This window comes from Neophocaena asiaeorientalis, unplaced genomic scaffold (genome assembly GCF_003031525.2).
Source record: "Neophocaena asiaeorientalis asiaeorientalis breed wild unplaced genomic scaffold, Neophocaena_asiaeorientalis_V1.1 scaffold133, whole genome shotgun sequence".
NCBI classification, from domain to species: domain Eukaryota; kingdom Metazoa; phylum Chordata; class Mammalia; order Artiodactyla; family Phocoenidae; genus Neophocaena; species Neophocaena asiaeorientalis.
Genome location: NW_020174429.1, coordinates 2,779,519 through 2,801,474, shown reverse-complemented (window position 1 = coordinate 2,801,474; position 21,956 = coordinate 2,779,519). Strand labels below are relative to the sequence as shown.

The window sequence follows — 21,956 nt, the reverse complement described above, 5'->3', positions numbered from 1 at the left end:
GCATTGAACCGGTAGATCACTTTGCGTAGTATGGACATTTTTTAAAATTAATTAATTAATTTTATTTTGTTTATTTATTTTTGGCTGTGTTGGGTCTTCGTTGCTGCGTGTGGGCTTCCTCTAGTTGTGGCAAGCGGGGGCTACTCTTCATTGTGGTCCGCAGGCTTCTCATTGTGGTGGCTTCTCTTGTTGCGGAGCACAGGCTCTAGGGTAGACGGGCTTCAGTAATTGTGGCTCAGGGGCTTAATTGCTCCGTGGCATGTGAGATCTTCCCAGACCAGGGCTCGAACCCGTGTCTCCTGCATTGGCAGATGGATTCTTAACCACTGCACCACCAGGGAAGCCCCAGTATGGACATGTTAAAAATATTAATTCTTCCAACCCAAGGGCAAAGGATATCTTTCCATTTATTTGAGTCTTCAATTTCTTTCATCAGTGTCTCATAATTTTCAGTGTACAGATCTTTAACCTCCTTGGTTAAATTTATTCTTTCGTATTTTATTGCTTTTGAAACTGTTGCAAAAGGGATTGTTTTCTTAATTTCTCTTTCAGATCGTTCATTATTAGTGTAAAAAATGCAACTGATTTTGTTTGTTGATTTCAAATCCTATAGCTTTACTGAATTCATTGATTAATTCTAACAGTTTTTGATGGAGTCTTTAGGGTTTTCTATATGCAAGATCATGTCATCTGCAAGCAGATGATTTTACTTCTTCCTTTTCATTTTGGATGTCTTTCATTTCTTTTTCTTGCCTAATTGCTCTGACTAGGATTTCCAGTACTATGTTGAATACAAGTGGCAAGAGTGGGCACCCTTGTCTTATCCCTAATTTTAGAGGAAAAGCCTTCAGTTTTCTACTTTTGAGCATGATGTTAGCTGTGCACTTGTTATATATGGCCTTTATTGTGTTGAGCTACGTTCCTTCTATAAGTAATTTGTTGAGAGTTTTTTTAATCATGAATTTGTCAAACCTTTTTCTGTATTAAGATGATCATATAATTTTTATCCTTCATTCTGTTAATGTGGTATATCACATTTATTGATTTGCATATGTTGAACCATCCTTGCATCCCAAGGATATATTCCACTTGATCATGGTATCTGCTTCTTTTAATGTGCTGTTAAATTTGCCATGCTAGTATTATATTGAGGATTTTTGCATCTGTGTTATTCAGGGATATTGGAAGTGTTTTCTCTTCTTCAATTTTTTTGGAGGATTTGAGAAAGATGGGTATTAATTCTTCTTTAAATATCTGGTAGAACTCACCAATGAAAGCATCTGGTCCTGGACTTTTCTTTATTGGTAGATTTTTTTCTTTTGCAGTACGCGGGCCTCTCACTGCTGTGGCCTCCCCCGCCGCGGAGCACAGGCTCCAGACGTGCAGGCTCAGCAGCCATGGCTCACGGGCCCAGCTGCTCCTCAGCATGTGGGATCCTCCTGGACCGGGGCACGAACCCGTGTCCCCCACATCGGCAGGCGGACTCCCAACCACTGCGCCACCAGGGAAGACCTATTGGTAGATTTTTGATTACTGGTTCAATCTCCTTACTCATTATTGGTCTTTTCAGATTTTCTATTTTGTCATGATTCAGCCTTGGTAGTTTATATGTGTCTAGGAATTTATCCATTTTTTAGATTATCTAATTTGTTTGCATATAATTGTTCATAATAGTCTTTCATGATCCCTTGTATTATTGCAGTGTCAGTTGTAATGTTTCCTCTTTCATTTCTGATTTTATTTATTCATATCTTCTCTCTTTTTTCCTTAGCTAGTCCAGCTAAAGGTGGTCAATTTTGTTTATCTTTTCAAAAAACCAGCTTTAGTTTCATTGATATGTTTTATCATTTTTCTAGTCTCTACTTCATTTATTTCTGCCCTGATCTTTGTTATTTTCTTCCTTCTGCTTACTTTGGGCTTAGTTTGTTCTTTTTATAGTTCCTTGAGGTTTAAAGTCAGGTTGTTTATTTGAGATCTTTCTTTTCTCTTAATATAGATGTTTATTGCTATAAACTTCCCTCTTAAAGCTGCTTTTGTTGCATCCCATAAGTTGGGGTATGTTGTATTTCTGTTTTCATTTAAGGTATTTTTTGATTTCCCTTTTCATTTCTTCTTTGACCCATTGGTTATTCAGGAGTGTGTTGTTTAATTTCCACATATTTGTTAATTTTCCAGCTTTCTTCCGGTGTTTGGTTTCTAGTTTTATGCCATTGTGGTCAGAAAAGATACTTATATGATTTTAATCTTTTAAAATCTGTTACAACTTTTTTGTGACCTAGCATGTGATCTATCCTGGAGAATGTTCCATGTGTACCTGAGAAGAATGTGTATTCTGCTGCTATTAGATGGAATGTTCTGTGTATGTCTGTTAGGTGCATTTGATCTAAAGTATGGTTCAATCCAGTGTTTCCTTACTTATTTTCTGTCTGGATGATCTATGCACTGTTGAAAGTGGAGTATTGAAGTTCCCTACTATTACTGCACTGCTGTCTGTTTCTACTTTGATATCTGTTAATATTTGCTTAACATATTTGAGTGCTCTCATGTTGGGTGCATATATAGCTGACCCCTTGAACAACACAGATATGAACTCTGCAGGTCCACTTAAATGTGGTTTTTTCAGTAAATGCAGTACTACATGATCTGGGATTAGTTGAATTCGCAGATGTGGAGGGCTGACTACAGGACTTGAGCATCTGTGGGTTTTGGTATCTGTAGCAGGTCCTCAAACAAATCCCCTGCAGATACCAAGGGATGAATCTGTATTTATAATTGTTATATCCTCTTGATGAATTGCTCCTTTTATCATTATATAATGACTTTCTTTCTCTCTTATTACAGCTTTTGAGTTAAAGTGTATTTTATCTAACATAAGTCTAGCTACCTCTGCTCTCTTTTGGTTTCTACTTGCATGAAATATCTTTTTCCATCCCTTCACTTTAAAGATATGTGTATCCTTAAAGCCGAAGCAAGTCTCTTGTAAGCAGCATATTGTTGGATATTGTTTTTTATACATTCAGACACGCTGACTAGATAATTTCAAATTACCTGTCTTTGAGTTCTCAGATTTTTTTCCTCTGTTTTGTTTGTTCACGCCTGATGTTGATGCTGTCTCTTGGATTTTTCGTTTCATTCATTGTATTCTTCAGCTCCGGAATTTCTGTTTGGTTCTTTTTGATGATTTCTATCTCTGTTGAATTTCTCATTTTGTTCCTGTGTTGTTTTCCTGATTTTGTTGCATTGTCTATCTGTGTTCTCTGGTAGTTTACCAACCTTCCTTAAAACAATTGTTTGGAATTCTTCATCAGGTAATTTGTAGAGCTTTATTTCTTTAGGATTGGTTATTAGAAAATCATCATGTTCCTTTGTTGGTGTTTGTTTCCTTGATTTTTTGTAAGCTTCGAAGTCTTGTGTTGCTGTCTTTGCATTTAAAGAAGTATTTACCCCCTCCAGTTTTTACTAGCTGGCCTCAGGAAAGAAATACCATCACCAATCAGCCCAGCTAGGGATTCTGAGACCTTTCTCAGACCTTTTCTATGGATGCACCTGCTCTACACTTCTTGTTCTCTCGAGTGTATGTAAAGCATAGCCTCACATCCTGTCTTTGGCAGGATCTGGATTCTCCCTACTGGCTGCTAGAGGAGAAGATGCTGTAAGGGGCAAAGGGGACACTGGGAAGTGAATTTCAATGGACCATTAATATATTTTCCACTCTCTAGTAAATGTTTTTTGACACAGTAATAAAAATGAAGTTTCATAAGTGGTTTGTGCTCTTAAAATACGTATTAATCTGGTAACAATTTTTACAGATTTCATAGAGAGATCTTATATAACTAAGTATACAGCTTCAAGTTGTATAACTTGCTAGTTAGATGAATTATTAGAATTTTTGAAGAAACAGTTATATCCTGCAACAATATACAGTAGCCCCCCTTATCCATCCCCAGTAAATGTCTGAAACTGGGGCGAGTACCAAATTCTCTATATACTATGTTTTTTCCAATACATACAGACCTATGATAAAATTTAATTTATAAATTAGGCACAGTCAGGGATTAACAACAATAATGAAATGGAACAGTTATAACAATATACTGTAATAAAATTCATGAATGTGGTCTATCTCTCTATCTCAAAATATCTTATTGTACTGTACTCACCCTTCTTCTTGTGATGATGTGAGATGATAAAATGTCTATGTGATAAGTAAGATGAAGTGAAGTGAATGATGTAGACGTTGTGATGTAGCATTAGGCTACTGGCCTTCTGACCACATGTCAGAAGCAGGATCACCTGCTTCGGGTGATCCTGGATCATTGATCAATGACGATGTTGATGGTTGATGTCAGGAGCAGAAGATGTTGACGGTTGGAGATCCCAAGTGGGTGCAAAATTTCATTACACTACTTAGAACAGAGTGCAGTTGAAAAATTTATGAATTGTTTATTTCTGGAGTTTTCCATTTAATGTTTTCAGACCACAGTAGATTGTGGGTAATGGAAACTGTAGAAAGTGAAATGGTGGGTAAAGGAGACTACCATAATTCATTTGAAATCCAACTGTTTTTAGTGTTTTTAATGTAATACCACCAACTCTTTAATACAGAGCAGCAAATATAGTTTTAATTCATTATAACGGTGAAGGGGCAGTGTTAAATTTTGATCAAGGATGCTAAATCAGGCCCCATTACTGAAAATATAATTGAAGCTTTAATGTATACATAAAGTGAGATGAAATTTTTCCTTTTCCTCTCCTTTCCCTTCCTCTTCCTTTTAGTATTCCATTGTGTGAATATACCACAATTTATTCATCTTCCAGGTTATAGGCATTTCAGTCATTTCCAGTTTATTCCTATAAATAAAGCTGCTGTGGACATTCTTGTACATGTCTTCTGGTAGACAAGCACATTCATTTCTTTTAGGTATATTCAGTGGCATACCTAGAATATTTGACACTCTAGAACGGATCATTTTTATTGCTCCAGGTCTTCCAAACAGCAAAATTATTTTCAGTAATAATAATGAAATGAAATGAATAACAGTGACAAGATAACCAGTGATTTTAAATTTATTTATTTATTAATTTATTTTTTGCGGTACGCGGACCTCTCACTGTTGTGGCCTCTCCTGTTGCGGAGCACAGGCTCCGGACACGCAGGCTCAGTGGCCATGGCTCCGGACACGCAGGCTCAGTGGCCATGGCTCATGGGCCTAGCTGCTCCGTGGCATGTGGGATCTTCCTGGACCGGGGCACGAACCCATGTCCGCTGCATCGGCAGGCGGACTCTCAACCACTGCACCACCAGGGAAGCCCAAAATTTTTTTTATTTTTAAATAATTATATATTCACAGAAATTGAAAAGATAGTACAAAAATCTCATGTATTCTTACAGTCCCAGTTTCCTCCAATGGTTATATCTTATGTAACTATAACACAGTATCCTACAAGGAAATTGACATTGGTATAATGTATGTATATAATTCTGTGCCATTTTAGCACATGTGTAGATCCATCTAATCCGCCACCACAATCAAGATACAGAACTGTTCCATCATCACAAAAGTCTCCCTTGTGCTCCCCTTTATAGTCACAACCACCACTGTCACCCCCATCATTCCTAACCTCAGGCAACTTCTAATCCCTTTTCCGTCTCCATAATTTCATCATTTCAAGAATTTTATATAAATGGAATCATACAATATGTGATCTTTCGAAATTGGCTCTTTTCAGTCAATGAATTGCCTTTGAGGTTCATCCAAATTGCTGCATGTATCAATAGTTTGTCCTTTTTATTGCTGAGTGGTATTCCATTGCATGGATGTACTTAAGTTTCTATAAATCATTCACTTATTGCAGTACATTTTGATTGTTTCTAGTTTTTAACTATTATAAATGAATCTGATATGAACATTTGTGTACAGATAGTTGTGTGAACATAATTTTTCCTTTCTCTAGGATAATTGCCATATGCTGGGTCTTATATGTATGATTAATTTTGTAAGAAACTGACAAATTGTTTTCCATTGTGGCTGTACGATTTTATATTTCTACCAGTAATGTGTAAAAGATTAAGTTTTTCCATATCTTTGCCAGCTTTTCATACTGCCACTAGTACAGCAGAGGTGTGTAATGATATCTCATTGCCACCTTTACTGGCATTTCCCTAATGGGTGGTGGTGTTGAACAACTTTTCATATGCTTATTTGCCATGTGTACATTCAATTTGGTGAAGTGTCTCTTCATATCTTTTCCCATTTTCTAATTGGATTAGCTGTTAAGTTTTGAAAAGTCTTTGTATATTCCAGATATGAGTCCTTTGTAGGATATGTGGTTTAGAAATAGTTTTTCCTAGTCTGTAGCTTGTTTTTTTTTTCCTCTTAGGGGTGTCTTTCACAGAGAAAAAGTTGGTACATCATGAAAAAAACTTTTTAAATCCCCTACCCCTGTATTGCCTTTCCCCCCTTCCCTCTCCCCACTGGTAACCACTAAGTTTGTTCTCTGTATTTCTGAGTCTGCTTCTTTTTAGTTATAGTCATTAGTTTCTTGTATTTTTTTGGATTCCACATGTAAGTGATATCATGTGGTATTTGTATTTCTCTGTTTGACTTATTTCACTTAGCATAATGCTCTCCAAGTCCATCCATGTTGCTGCAAATGGCAAAATTTCATTCTTTTTTATGGCTGAGTAGTATTCCATTGTATATATATGCCATATCTTCTTTATCCATTCATCTGTTAATGGACACTTAGGTTGCTTCCATATCTTGACAATTATAAATACTGCTACTATGAACATTGTGGTGTGTGTGTCTTTCTGAATTAGTGTTTGTTTTTTTATTTTTGGATATGTATCCAGGACTGGAATTGCTGGGTCATATGGTAGTTCTGTTTTTACTTTTTAGAGAAACCTTCATGCTGTTTTCCAAAGTGGCTGCACTAATTTACATTGCTACCAATAGTGCAACATCCTTGCCAACATTGTTATTTATGTTCTTTTTGATGATAGCCATTCTTTTTTTTTTTAACATCTTTATTGGAGTATAATTGCTTTACAATGTTGTGTTAGTTTCTGCTTTATAAGAAAGTGAATCAGCTATACGTATACATATATCCCTATATCCCCCCCTCTTGCATCTCCCTCCCACCCTCCCTATCCCACCCCTCTAGGTTTTGTTTTTCTCTTTCTGACTTACTTCACTCTGTATGACAGACTCTAGGTCCATCCATCTCACTACAAATATCTCAATTTCGTTTCTTTTTATGGCTGAGTAATATTCCATTGTGTATATGTGCCACATCTTCTTTATCCGTTCATTCGATGATGGACACTTACATTGCTTCCATGTCCTGGCCATTGTAAACAGAGCTGCAATGAACATTTTGGTACATGACTCTTTTTGAATTATGGTTTCCTCAAGGTATACACCCAGTAGTGGGATTGCTGGGTCATATGGTAGTTCTATTTTTAGTTTTTTAAGGAACCTCCATACTGTTCTCCATAGTGGCTGTATCAATTTACATTCCCACCAACAGTGCAAGAGGGTTCCCTTTTCTCCACATCCTCTCCAGCATTTATTGTTTGCAGATTTTTTTGATGATGGCCATTCTGACCCGTGTGAGCTTCCCTTTTTTTGTTGATGAGTCTGGCTAATATTTTATCAATTTTGTTTATCTTCTCAAAGAACCAGCTTTTAGTTTTATTGATCTTTGAGATCGTCTCCTTTTCTATTTCATTTATTTCTGTTCTGATCTGATCTTTATGATTTCTTTCTTTCTGCTGACTTTGGGGTTTTATTCTTTATTCTTTCTCTAACTGCTTTAAGTGTAAAGTTACGTTGTTTATTTGAGGTGTTTCTTGTTTCTTAAGGTAGGATTGTATTGCTATAAACTTCCCTCTTAGAATTGATTTTGCTGCCTCCCCTAGGTTTTGGGTCATTGTGTTTTCATTGTCATTTGTTTTTAGGTATTTTTTGATTTCCTCTTTGATTTCTTCAGTGATCTCTTGGTTATTTAGTAGTGTATTGTTTAGCCTCCATGTGTTTTTAGTTTTTACAGATTTTTTTTCTGTAATTGATATTTAGTCTCATAGCATTGTGGTCAGAAATGATACTTTATACTATTTCAGTTTTTTAAAATTTACCAAGGGTTGATTTGTGACCCACAGTATGATCTATCCTGGAGAATGTTCCATGAGCACTTGAGAAGACAGTGTATTCTGTTGTTTTTGGCTGGAATATCCTATAAAATATAAATTAAGTCCATCTGTTTAATGTATCATTTAAAGCTTGTGTTTCCTTATTTATTTTCATTTTGGCTGATGTGTCCATTGGTGAAAGTGGGGTGTTAAAATCCCATATTATGATTGTGTTACTGTCGATTTCCCCTTTTATGGCTGTTAGTATTTGCCTTATGTATTGAGGTGCTCCTATGTTGGGTGCACAGATATTTACAATTGTTATATCTTCTTGGATTGATCCCTTAATTATTATGTAGTGTCCTTCTTTGTCTCTTGTAATAGTATTTATTTTAAAGTCTATTTTGTCTGATATGAGAATTGCTACTCCAGCTTTCTTTTGATTTCCTTTTGCATGGAATATCTTTATCCATCCCCTCACTTTCAGTCTGTGTGTGTCGCTAGGTCTTAAGTGAGTCTCTGTAGACAACCTATATATGGGTGTTGTTTGGTATCCATTCAGCCAGTCTATGTCTTTTGATTGGAGCATGTAATCCATTTACATTTAAGTTAGTTATCGATATGTATGTTCCTGTTACCATTTTGTTAATTGTTTCGGGTTTGTTATTGTAGATCTTTTCCTTCTTTTGTGTTTCCTGCTTAGAGAAGTTCCTTTAGCATTTGTTGTAAAGCTGGTTTGATGGTGCTGAATTCTCTTGGTGTTTGATTGTCTGTAAAGGTTTTAATTTCTCCGTCAAATCTGAATGATATTCTAGCTGGATAGAGTAATCTTGGTTGGAGGTTTTTCCCTTTCATCACTTTGAATATGTCCTGCCTGTGCCTTCTGGCTTGTAGAGTTTCTGCTGATAGATCAGGTGTTATCCTTATAGGGATTCCTTTGTATGTTATTTGTTGCTTTTTCCTTGCTCTTTTTAATGTTTTTTCTTTTTATTTAATTTTTGATAGTTTGATTAATATGTGTCTTGACATGTTTCTCCTTGGAATTATCCTGTATGGGACTCTCTGCGCTTCCTGGACTTGATTAACTATTTCCTTTCCCATATAGGGAAGTTTTCAACTATAATCTCTTCAAATATTTTCTCAGTCCCTTTTTTTTCTCTTCTTCTTCTGGAACCCCTATAATTTGAATGTTGGGGCATTTAATGTTGTCCCAGAGGTCTCTGAGACTGTCCTCAGTTGTTTTCATTTTTTTTTTTTTTATTCTGCTCTGCGGTAGTTATTTCCACTATTTTTATCTTCCAGGTTACTTATCCGTTCTTCTGCCTCAATTATTCTGCTATTGATTACTTCTAGAGAATTTTTAATTTCATTTATTGTGTTGTTCATCATTGTTTGTTTGGTCTTTATTTCTTCTAGGTCCTTCTTAAACGTTTCTTGTATTTTCTCCTTGTATTTCCAAGATTTTGGATAATCTTTATTATCATTACTCTGAATTCTGTTTCAGGTAGACTGCCCATTTTCTCTTCATTTTTTTGGTCTGGTGGATTTTTACCTTGCTCCTTTATCTGCTGTGTGTTTCTCTGTCTTCTTATTTTGCTTGACTTACTGTGTTTTGGTGTCTCCTTTACATAGGCTGCAGGTTTGTTGTTCCTGTTGTTTTTGTTGTCTGCCCTCAGTGGCTAAGGTTGGTTCAGTCGGTTGTGTAGGCTTCGTGGTGGAGGGGACTAGTGCCTGTGGTCTGGTGGATGAGCCTGGATCTTGTCTTTCTGGTGGGCAGGACTGCATCTGGTGGTGTGTTTTGGGTCATCTATGAACTTTGTATGATTTTAGGCAGACTGTCTGCTAATGGGTGGTGTTGTGTTCCTGTCTTGCTAGTTGTTTGGCATAAGGTGTCTAGCTCTGTAGCTTGCTGGTCATTTAATGGAGCTGGGTCTTAGCATTGAGATGGAGATCTCTGGGAGAGCTTTTGCTGTTTGATATTATATGAAGCCAGGAGGTCTCTGGTGGACCAATGTCCTGAACTCGGCTCTCCCACCTCAGAGGCACAGGCCTGACACCTGGCCAGAGCACCCTGTGAACCACATGGCTGAGAAGAAAAGGGAGAAAAAAAAGAAAGAAAAGAAAGAAAGAAAGAAAGAGAGAAAGAAAGAAAGAAAGAAAATAAAGTTATTAAAATAAAAAAATTTTAAATTATTAAAAATTATAAAGTAATTCAGAAAAAGAAAGAAAGAAAGAAGAGAGCAACCAAACTAAAAGTCAAATCCACCAATGATAAAAAGTGCTAAAAACTGTACTAAAAGAAAAAAGGGACAGACAGAACCCTAGGACAAATGGTAAAAGCAAAGCTATGCAGACAAAATCACAGATAGAAGCATATGCATACACACTCACAAAAAGAGAATCTCCTGGGGTTCAGCTTTGGATTTGGCCCCGCCTCTGTGTGTAGGTTGCCTGAGGGCAGCTGTTCTGCACCCAGACAGGACAGGGTTGAAGTAGCAGCTGATTCGGGGGCTCTGGCTCACTGAGGCGGGGGGGAGGGAGGGGTATGGAATGCGGGGCAAGCCTGCAGCGGCAGAGGCTGTCGTGAGGTTGCAACAGCCTGAGGTGCACCGTGTGTTCTCCCCGGGAAGTTGTCCCTGGATCACGGGACCCTGGCTGTGGTGGGCTGCACAGGCTCCCAGGATGGGAGGTGTGGATAGTGACCTGTGCTTGCACACAGGCTTCTTGGTGGCTGCAATAGCAGCCTTAGCATTTTATGCCCATCTCTGGGGTCCGCTCTGATAGCCACCGCTCACGCCTGTCTCTGGAACTCGTTTAGGCGGTGCTCTGAATCCCCTCTCCTCATGCACCCCGAAACAATGGTCTCTTGCCTCTTAGGCAGTTCCAGACTTTTTCCCCGACTCCCTCTCGGCTAGCTGTGGTGCACTAGCCCCTTCAAGCAGTGTTCACGCAGCCAACGCCAGTCCTCTCACTGGGATCCGACCTCCGAAACCCAAACCTCAGCTCCCAGCCCGCACCCACCCTGGCGAGTGAGCAGACAAGCCTCTCAGGGTGGTGAGTGCTGGTCGGCACTGATCTTCTGTGTGGGAATCTCTCCGCTTTGCCCTCTGCACCCCTGTTGCTGCACTCTCCTCCGTGGCTCTGAAGCTTCCCGCCTCTGCCACCTGTATCCACCAGTGAAGGGGCTTCCTAGTGTGTGGAAACTTTTCCCCCTTCACAGCTCCCTCCTAGAGGTGCAGGTCCTCTTCCTATTCTTTTGTCTGTTTTTTCTTTCTTTTGCCCTACCCAGGTACGTGGGGAGTTTCTTGCCTTTGGGGAGGTCTGAGGTCTTCTGCCAGTGTTCAGTACGTGTTCTGTAGGAGTTGTTCCACATGTAGATGTATTTCTGATGTATTTGTGGGAAGGAAGGTGATCTCCACGTCTTAATCCTCTGCCAGCTTGAAGGTCTCCCCCGACGATAGCCATTCTGACAGGTGCAAGGTGATATCTCATTGTGGTTTTGTTTCTTTCATTTTTTTTTGGCCATGCCTCGTGCATCGTGGGATCTTAGTTCTCCAACCAGGGATTGAGCCTGGGCCCTCAGCAGTGAAAGCATGGAGTGCTAGCCATTGGGCCACCAGGGAATCCCTTCATTGTGGTTTTGATTTGCATTTCCCTGATGATTAACCATGCTGAGCATCTTTTCATGTGCTTTTTGGCCATTTGCATATCCTCTTTGGAGAAATGTCTTCAGTTCTTCTGCCCATTTTTTAATCGGGCTTTTTTTTTCTTTTCTTTTGATGTTGAGTTGTATGAACTGTTTATATATGTTGGATATTAACCCCTTATCAGTCATATCATTTGCAAATATTTTCTCCCATTCAGTAGGTTGTCTTTTCATTTTGTCGATTGTTTATTTTGCTATGCAAAAGCTTTTAAGTTTAATTAGGCCCCATTTGTTTATTTTTGCTTTTATTTCCCTTGTTTAAGGAGACAGATCCAAAAAATATTGCTATGGTTTATGTCAAAGAGTCTTCTGTCTATGTTTTCCTCTAGGAGTTTTATGGTATCCGGTCTTACATTTAGATCTTTAATCCATTTTGAGCTTACTTTTATATATGTTGTTAGAGCATGTTCTGATTTCATTATTCTACATGTAGCTGTCCAGTTTTCCCAACACTTATTGAAGGGACTGTATTTTCTCCATTGTATATTCTTGCCTCCTTTATCATAGATTAATTTACCATAAGTTCATGGGTTTATTTCTGGGCTCTCTATTCTGTTCCATTGATCTGTGTGTCTGTTTTTGTGCCAGTACCATACAGTTGTGATTATTGTAGCTTTGTGGTATAGTCTGAAGTCAGGGAGCATGGTTTCTCCAGCTGTATTCTTCTTTCTCAAGATTGCGTTAGCTATTTGGGGTCTTTTGTGTTTCCATACAGATTTTAAAATTATTTGTTCTATTTCTGTGAAAGATGCCATTGGTATTTTGATAGGGGTTGCATTGCATTTGTATATTGCCTTGGGTGTGGTATGATCCTTTTTTAACAATACTAATTCTTCCAATCCAAGAACACAGTGTATCTTTCCATTTCATTGTGTCATCTTCAATTCCATTCATTAGAGTCTTTTAGTGTTCCAAGTACAGGTCTTTTACCTCCTTAGGTAGGTTTATTCCTAGGTATTTTATTCTTTTTGATATGATGGTAGATGAGATTGTTTCCTTAATTTCTCTTTATGATAATTTGTTGTTAGTGTATAGAAATGCAACATATTTCTGTATATTTATTTTGTATCCTACAACTTTACCAAATTCACCAATGAGCTCTAGTAGTTTTCTGGTGGTGTCTGTAGGATTTTTCTATGTATAGTATCATGTCATCTGCAAACAGTTTTACTTCTTTGTTTCCAATTAGAATTCCTTTTATTTCTTTTTCTTCTCTGATTGCTGTGCCTAGGACTTCCAAACTGTTGAATAAAAGTGGGCATTCTTGTCTTATTCCTGAGCTTAGTGGAAATGCTTTCAGTTTTTCACTGTTAAGTATGATGTTAGCTGTGGGTTTGTCATACATGGCCTTTATTATGTTGAGGTATGTTCCCTCTGTGCCCCAGACTTCTTTTTAAATGTCCTATATTTGTACACAGTGATTGGACCCCAGATTAAGGAAGGAATTTTTTTGGCTTTTTAGTATTTTGTGGTGTTTTTATTAAATGAATATCCTAGGATGTGTGGTCAGAACACTTGATGATATAATGAAGTACCAAGGAACTCCAGGACCAGACTGCCAGGTCTTCAGTCCCTGCTCTACTACATATTGAATGTATGAAATTACGTAAGATACTTAACAGCTCTGTGCCTTCATTTCCTCATCTGTAAACTGGGGATAAAATAATAATAATAATTAGCTTACAATAGTGTTTGTTGCAAGACTGGTTGTTATGAAGATCATAAGAGTTCAAATATGTAAAGTGCTTAGAACAGTGCCTGGCAAATAGTAAGCACTTAATAACTGTTGCTAATAATATTACTACTCCTGGCTCTGTGGCTTGGAAAGATACTTAGGCTCCCTGAGTTTCTATTTCTTTCTTTCTTTTCTTTTATTACTATTTTTTATTTATTTATTTTTGGCTGCGTTGGGTCTTCGTTGCTGTGCGCAGGCTTTCTCTAGTTGTGGTGAGTGAGGGCTACTCTTCATTGCAGTGCATGTGCTTCTCATTGCGATGGCTTCTCTTGTGGCAGAGCATGGGCTCTAGGTCCACGGGCTTCAGTAGTTATGGCACACGGGCTCAGTAGTTGTGGCTCAAGGCTCTAGAGTACAGGCTCAATAGTTGTGGCACATAGGCTTAGTTGATCCGCAGCATGTTCCCAGACCAGGACTCGAACCTGTGTCTCCTGCATTGGCAGGCGGATTCTTAACCACTGCACCACCAGGGAAATCCCTCCTTTTAAAAAAATTTTTATTTATTTATTTGGCTGCGCCAGGTCTTAGTTGTGGCATGTGGTATTTTCATTGCCGCATGCAGGATCTTTAGTTGCAGCACGTGGGATCTTTTAGTTGCAGCATGCGGGATCTAGTTCCCTGACCAGGGATTGAACCCAGATCCCCTGCATTGGGAGTGTGGAGTCTTAACCCCTGGACCACCAGGGAAGTGCCAGGTTTCGATTTCTTTAACTCTAAAATGGGGATGATACTTGCTGCCCCATCTAAGTTATAAGGCACTTATGAGGATGAAATAAGATTTTATGTGTGAAAGTGCCATGTGAAGCACTGACAAAAAGTTTTCCTCTTATTAATGATTATTATCATTAAAATAGATAGATATTCTATTTGATGTTTTTTAGCTCATCTATTTTAATTTTTGCATATAAATAATTTATATGATATAGTTACATATTAATAACCTCATGTAATTTATAAACAATGTTGTGGGTGCTTAGAAGTTTTTTTACTGAAAGACATACATAATCAAAAAAGCTTGAAAACCTACTGATCTAAAGAAGTGTTTATGATATGAGCTCATTCATGCAGTGTTAACACATTATTGACTGAGGGATTTTTGCATAAACTAATGCCTGTGGCCAAAGATTTGTTTTGTAAGTGAATATTGAAACACCCACGTTTGAGTAAATATCAACAACTTTTTTTGCACTTAATGTATTTATTTGAAACTTTGTACATGTCTTATGAAAGCATTCTAATATTTTGTTAGAGTGTGATAGGCCCTAGCAGGCACCTCTGTGCAGGGGAACAGAACATCTATTACAAATATACCATGTTTCACTGCACTTTCCCCTGGAAGAGCAGACTCTACTTTCTGGTGACTTTTTTTTTTTTTTAGTCCTGTGGATATTATTTCCTCTAGAATACATTATTTTATTTTACTTGATAGTTGACAAGGTGGATCTTTGCGGGGGACTCTTTTAGAAACGCCACAAGAAGGACCAGGTGCGGGACTACCACTACATTCACCAGAATGGTCAGTTACCCATTCTCTAACTATTGCTAACAAAAGTTGCTTGTAAGTCATTTTATTCTGTGCGTTAAAGCTACAATTAATTTTAAACACATTGAATAAACCGCAATTACTCAAATAGAAACCCATTTTCTTATACCATTTTTGAGTTTTCCAGAGGATATTGAAGTTTTCCAGGCATTGATCAGATCGATCAACTCCTTATATATTTATTATACTCTATTAGACAAGTGGGCTTAGTTATCTGATGGCCACTCCTCCTGTCTTCCTTTCCTGTAGATGCTATGGAGGCGTCATGAATAACTGTCACCATGCGGACTAACCTCTTGTCTTTCCATGTAAGAAGAATCACTTCTCCCTTCCATAAGAATGTCATTTCTCCCCTCTGTAGATTTTTAGATTTATCCTTTAATTGGTTTGGTAGACCACAATTATCTCTTATAGTCCCACAAACTCTGGTTTTATTTTTCAACAGTATTTCAGATGTGGACACACTGTTGTAATAATTGTCTTGGTAAATATGGTGCCATGAACTAAGATAAGGTTGTAGGACTGAAACCATTTCTTGAAGTTTCTTTTCTTCACCCATGTAAATCTCAAGGTTACATATATATCCGGTTTCACTTTTGCTAACCATCCTGACCGAAATTCCATATTTTGTAAGTTTTCCGGGATTATAGGTTTTGAATCTGAGTCGTCCTCTCCACTTTATCATTGCCTCATCAAGTGATAGCTCTTGTTCGAGTATATAGATCAATTGAAATTTTGGTAGAAAATAATCCAAAAGAGCTTTAACTTTTGAAATTCTGTCTGCAAGAAGTGGAGTTTCCAAGTTATCGTTAAAGTGAAGAAATGTCATTATTTGTTTGAACCTTCTTCTGGTCATAATCTTTGGAAAGATAGGTTTCAAGTAAGGGATCAACCGACTGTTCTTTCCAGTGTGACTTTCTTATTTGTCCCATCAAAATTATTAATCCAAGAAACTTCTTCATGTCACTATTGGTTACATCAGTCCATTTTAAAGCCTTATCATACTTTTTATATGATTTTTCATTCTGTTGGTGATACAAGTTTGTTTGAGAAGCGACCAACTTGAAAAAGTCATTACCAAAAATTAATTCTGTTATTTTGCTAATACTTTGCGTGTTATTACATTCAATAGTTATACCTGACACACCTCTAAAGTCTTCTAATTTTTGTTATGAAATGTTGTCCTCAGTCCACTCTTCTGTAGAAGCAAAGGAGCATTCTCCAGCACCGTGAGTTTCATTTTCACTTTCTGTATCAGAATCAATCACTAAGGTTTTTTGCCTTTTTGTTGGTCTAATATTCACATCATCTGAATCAGAACTGTATTCTGAAGAACTACCATCTTCTGAGACACTCGCATATATGTCACTCAGGCAATCAGAGAAAGTGTCTGCATAAAATTCACTGAAAAATTCTTCTTCACTCAAAATTTCGCAAGGCGTTATTTTTGAAAATTTTATGATAATAAACTTGCATTTATAATATACACAGGGTTGGAACAAAAACCTAACTGAGCAAAATGTGAATGATAATGACAATCATAAGTTGTGATCAATTTTAAGCTCTAACAACTTCGCATGGTGATGTTAATTGTATCACTCTCTAAAACCATATTGATACGTCTCTGGTCAATAATGTTCGGGTAACAAAAGACGTATATTAATACATCTCTGGTCAATAATGTGTTAATTCTGGCATTCTTGGCAGCCTGCATCATCAACTGCCTTAAGAATGTCTTTGTACTCTTAGATTTCATATTAAGGAAGGAATTACCTTAAGAAAGTCATTAGCAATAAACAGAAAGAGCTACAGAAACAATGTTCATTGCAACATTGTAATAAAAGTTAGACATAACCTATATGTTCATCAAATAGGGGAGTGTTTAAGTAAACTGTGATATATTTATAGGCTGTAGCCTGTTATGCAGCTTAGTAAACTATAATAAAGTTCTAAGGTTAGGAATTGTTTTAAAGAATATTTCATGAGGAAGCATTCCCAATATAATGGTAGGTGGAAAAATTAAGATACAAGGAGATATAGATATGCAGAATAACTCCAGTTCTAGTAAAAATGCACATACATAAGACTGGAAAGAAATATATTAACATGCTAATAGTGATTATCTCCTGACAGTAGGATTACATGTTATTTTTAGTGTCTTCATACTTTTCTATATTTTCTAGTTTTTCTGCAATGAACATGTATTAGTTTTATACTTAGGAAGAAAGAGTTGATTTTAAATAAAAATTTAAAAATATAAGCCATACTTATTATCCTTAGGCTTTAAATTTCCATTAATTGAATACCTTTGTTAGAGTATGAATCATAGGATTGGGAAGGACTTTAATAAGTTATCATGGCCAATTCTGAGAATTTCACTGATGAATTTCAGACAGCTGAATTCGTTTTTTTAAATGTTAAAGTGTATTTTGGGGGTTTCATTTTGTGTGAAATTGACCACTCTTGCAATAAGAGCTTAGACCTCATCTTTTCTTTCAGTCTTAACAACTCGAATTTCTTTAAAAGTTCTTTATTGAGCCTATTCTCCAAACTTTAGCTTCTTGGTGTAGAATTTGATTTAGAAACCAGGAAGACTTGATGTTTATAAAAAACATTGCCTTCCATCACAGTTCTCAAACTTGGCTATATGTCAGAACCATCTGAGGAGCTTTTAAAAAATACAGATGTGGTAAACATTCTGATTTAACAAGTCTGGTCTGGGAGGGGGTAGGGAGGAAGAGGAGAGTAGGGTTTTGAAAATATTCCTAAATAATTTCACAGCTCTTAAATTAAAAATGGGCTCAGTCAAGAACATTTGAAGAAATTTAAATTACTGAGGCTGAAAGAAAGGATGAGGTACAAACACTTACTGAAATAGCATTTCTTCTTGAATGGTGACACAAGCCTGGTTGTAAAAAGGCAACAAGAGGACTGTTTTCTCAACTCTAGCAGAAACCCCTTCAGTGGATGTGTGCCCTGCCAGGAATCTAGATGCAATGGGGAAACATCACCATGATATGCTAACTCTATCCTTGGGTCTTTTCTTGGATGTACATGCAGGGTCTCTTTCTACCAAAGCCTTAATCTACTTGTAATGTTGCAGGGACTCATCCCTCTTCTATTTCCTCTATAGTAATAATAGTAGTTGCCATTTACTGAGTTCCTGTTACCTACTAGGTATTTATGTCCATCTATCTCTGATTCTTACCAGAACCTTGAAAGTCAGTTCTTTCACAGATATAGAAACAGGCTCAGATAGATCGAGTTTTTGATCTAAGGTCACATAGGAAATATCAAAACCAGATTTCAAAGCCTGCTCTGCTTGACTCCAGTGCTTGTGCTTTGTCTGTGGGATCATGGTGCCTGCCTCCTTGCTGCTCCCTCATGTGTTTCCGGTGTTCAGATGGCCTACATCCAGGTCTTTAACTTTCTTACTTCAGTGTCTGACTGTGCAGATTTGTGCCTACAGAGAGCAATGTCTTATGAAAGGCTGGGTTTCTTTTTAAAATTGTCCTTTCAGGGAACGCTGTGAGGAGCTCCGTGTTGAGTTGTCCTGTATCCATCAGAAGGCAGTGAGCAAGGATCGGAAAGCACAGATAGCATTTAATGAGGAGCTGAAAAGGCAGGAGCTGGTGGAAGAGCAGATGTTCTCAAAGCTCTGGGAGGAAGACCGACTGGCCAAAGAGAAGCGAGAAGCCAAAGAGGCGAGGAGACAAAGAGAGCTGGTGGAGAACACACGGCTGGGGCTGAATGCCCAGATCACCAGCATCCAGGCGCAAAGGCAGGCAGCACGGCGGCTGAAGGAGGAGGAGGCGCGCCTTGTGGTGGGTCCTTTGAAATGCTTGTGATAGGACAATGAAATCAGTGGCTAGAATACAGTTTGCCGGCCTGCTACTATAGTTTGCCTGATGGCCGAGGCTCATTCACAGAGCAACAGACCATGGTCAGAGCCTTGGATTTCAAGGCCCAGCTGACAGTGCCATCTCATTGTATAGGGCAAGTTACTTCACTACTGTGATTCAGTTTCCTCATCTACAAAATGAGGCAAAGGGCACTTGTCTTTGTTGTGAGGATGAAATGGGATAATCATCGGCAGTGCCAATGAAGCCTAGTGGCAATTTGGCAACATCCCCCCATTCTTTGATACGGATAATTGATAGTTTCCAAATCCTATATAAAGTGCTTATACAACAGCTACAGTGACCCCCCCAGACCACCAGCATCAATAATTTTGTTCCTACAAGATCACTGCCCCTAGTATATACAAATTAGAGTTGTCAATGGAAATGTGTGCAAGCACTCAAAAAGGTAGCAATTTTATACGTATATAAAGCTTTCAACATCTGATACTTTAATACCACTAAATTTAGGAAGATGGTAATATTTTCTTGGGGAATCCCAAGTATTGAAATTTGAAACCGTAAGAAACATCAAAGGTGAGGTACATGTAGAGCCCAGAAATCTTCTCTGGGTTTAAGATTGTTTTATTTTGAACAGTTTAGTATAAGATCTCTAAGAAAATCAAAATAGTGGCCCCCAAATGGCCTTATATATACCCCCTCCTCTGGTGTAAGATACTTAGTGAGCCAGTTTTACTCACAACACTTCTGACACCAAATGTGTGGGTTTTTTTCTCACATCAGACAATACTCTGATGCTCTGCAGACACTGATTAGGTGTCCTACAATTTGATTCAGTTCTGATACTATATGGAGTTAGTGTCAGACTCCATAAGTTGAAGGGCTTAGTCCCACAAGACTGCCCTCACTTCAGATACCCATCACAAGTAGTGGGTCCCTAGGTTACCCACACTTCTGTCCAGCTTGGCTACAAAGTCCAAGGTTCTCAAGACTCCCCCTCAGTTTCAGTAATTCACTAAAACAGCTCATAGAACTTAGGAAAGTGCTTTACTTACCATTACCAGCTTATTGTAAGGTATACAACTCAGAGATGGTCAAATGGAAGAGATGCATAAGGGAAGGTATGTGGGGTGGTACACAGAGCTTCCATGCCCCCACCACCTTGATGCGTTCAATCCAGAAGCTCTCTGGACCTCATCATTTGGGGGTTTATGGAGGTTTCATCACATGGGCGTGATTGATTAATTCAATCACCATTGGTGATTGAACTCAATCTCTGGCCCCTCTTCCCTCCCTGGAGGTCAAGGGGTGGAGCTAAAGTTCCAACCCTCTGATCACATGGTTTGGTCTTTCTAGTTATCATCTCCCATCCTGAAGCTATCTAGGGGGTCCAGCCACTGGTCATCTCATTAGGCTACAAAAGATAATCTTATCACTTTGGAGATTTCAAGGGTGTTAGGAGCTATGTGCCAGGAACCAGGGGCCAGGACAAAATATTTATTTTTTATAGCACACCTAGCTATCTCTATTTCTACCTTACTTTAAAAAAAATTTTTTTTGGAAATAACTTTAACAAGGAGTTGCCAAAAATATTAGAGTTTCTGTGTACCTTTACATGACAAAATATTATATATAGAGACTTATAAAGACTTATACTCGTATAATACTTTCAACTAAAGTTACTCCCTTATTTAACTAAACTAAAAAACCCTCCTTTGGATTTCACCAGCTTTTACATGCACTCTTTGGAGGAAGGGGTATAGTTCTATGAAATTTTACCATATGTAACCACTACATTTATGTAACCACTACTGAATCAGGATATAGAATTGTTCCATCATTCAAAGAAACTCCTTCCAGCTACTCCTTTACTGTTATAACCTCTGTCAAAGAAAATTCAATTAACAATCAAGTTAAGAAGGAAAAGAGAATTTTTTTCAAGCCAAACTAAGGATTATATAATACAAGAGACAGACTCTCAGAAGCTCTGAGAATTGTTCCACCTGTTAGTAGTTGAAGGCACAGTCAGATACATTTTCAAGACAGAGGATCATACATCAAAATGACACACTGACATTTTACATAAGTTCACCAAAGATACATAGTCCGGGTAAGCACATACGAAGCAAGCAGTAAGTCACCATGACCCCTTACAGAGTTGGGAAAGAATATTAATCTTCTATAAAGTTCTATTGCTGGCATCAGAAGAAAGAAAAAAGAATTGATCTTTGCCGTGAAGTAGGCATTCCCATCTTTGAGGAGGTCTGGTTAATGTATAATGAAGATGCACATTGCACTGTAAAGGGGGAGGGAGGAGGCCCAAACAGAGAGAGAAAGAATTTTATGTTTACATTTTCATCCTACCTTAAAATATAAATTTTATTTCATCACCACCCTCAACCCTAACCCCTGGCAGCCACTGATGGGTTCTTTATCTCTATTATTTTGTAATTTCAAGAATGTTTTTCCACCCTTTTTAATGTTATAACATTTGTTATAATTATAACAGTAATGTCATATTAAATAATAATATGAACATTTTCAAATGCACAGAAGTGGAGAGTACAATGATCATACTCATGTACTGATCTCCCAGTTTCAGCAGCTGTTGCATTTTGACATGTTGATTTCCTATATTCTACCCCCTTCTGTTTTTGTTTTAAAATATGTCCCAGGGACTTCCCTGGTGGTCCAGTGGTAAAGAATCCACCTTACAATGCAGGGGACGCAGGTTCAATCCCTGGTCAGGGAACTAAGATCCTACATGCTGCAGGGCAACTAAGCCCGTGTGCCACAACTACTGAGCTTGCGTGCCTCAGCTAGAGCCCGCGTGCCCCAAACTACAGAGCCCACGTGCTCTGGAACCCAAGCACCACAACTAGAGAAGAGAAAACCCACATGCCACAACTAGAGAGAAGCCCGCATACCACAACAAAGAGCCCGCACGCTGCAATGAAAGATCCCGCGTGCCTCAGCAA

The 21,956-nt window shown here is 38.0% G+C and overlaps 1 protein-coding gene across 2 annotated transcripts in view; it reads left to right on the top strand.

The window, feature by feature from the left end:
• CFAP53 (cilia and flagella associated protein 53) overlaps positions 1-21,956 on the top strand; it is a 57,939-nt gene that overhangs the window by 7,248 nt on the left and 28,735 nt on the right. For both annotated transcript variants that reach the window (XM_024756771.1, XM_024756772.1), the window contains exon 4: positions 18,639-18,942. In XM_024756771.1, the coding sequence (XP_024612539.1) occupies positions 18,639-18,942 (304 nt within the window). The remainder of the gene's footprint in view (positions 1-18,638; positions 18,943-21,956) is intronic.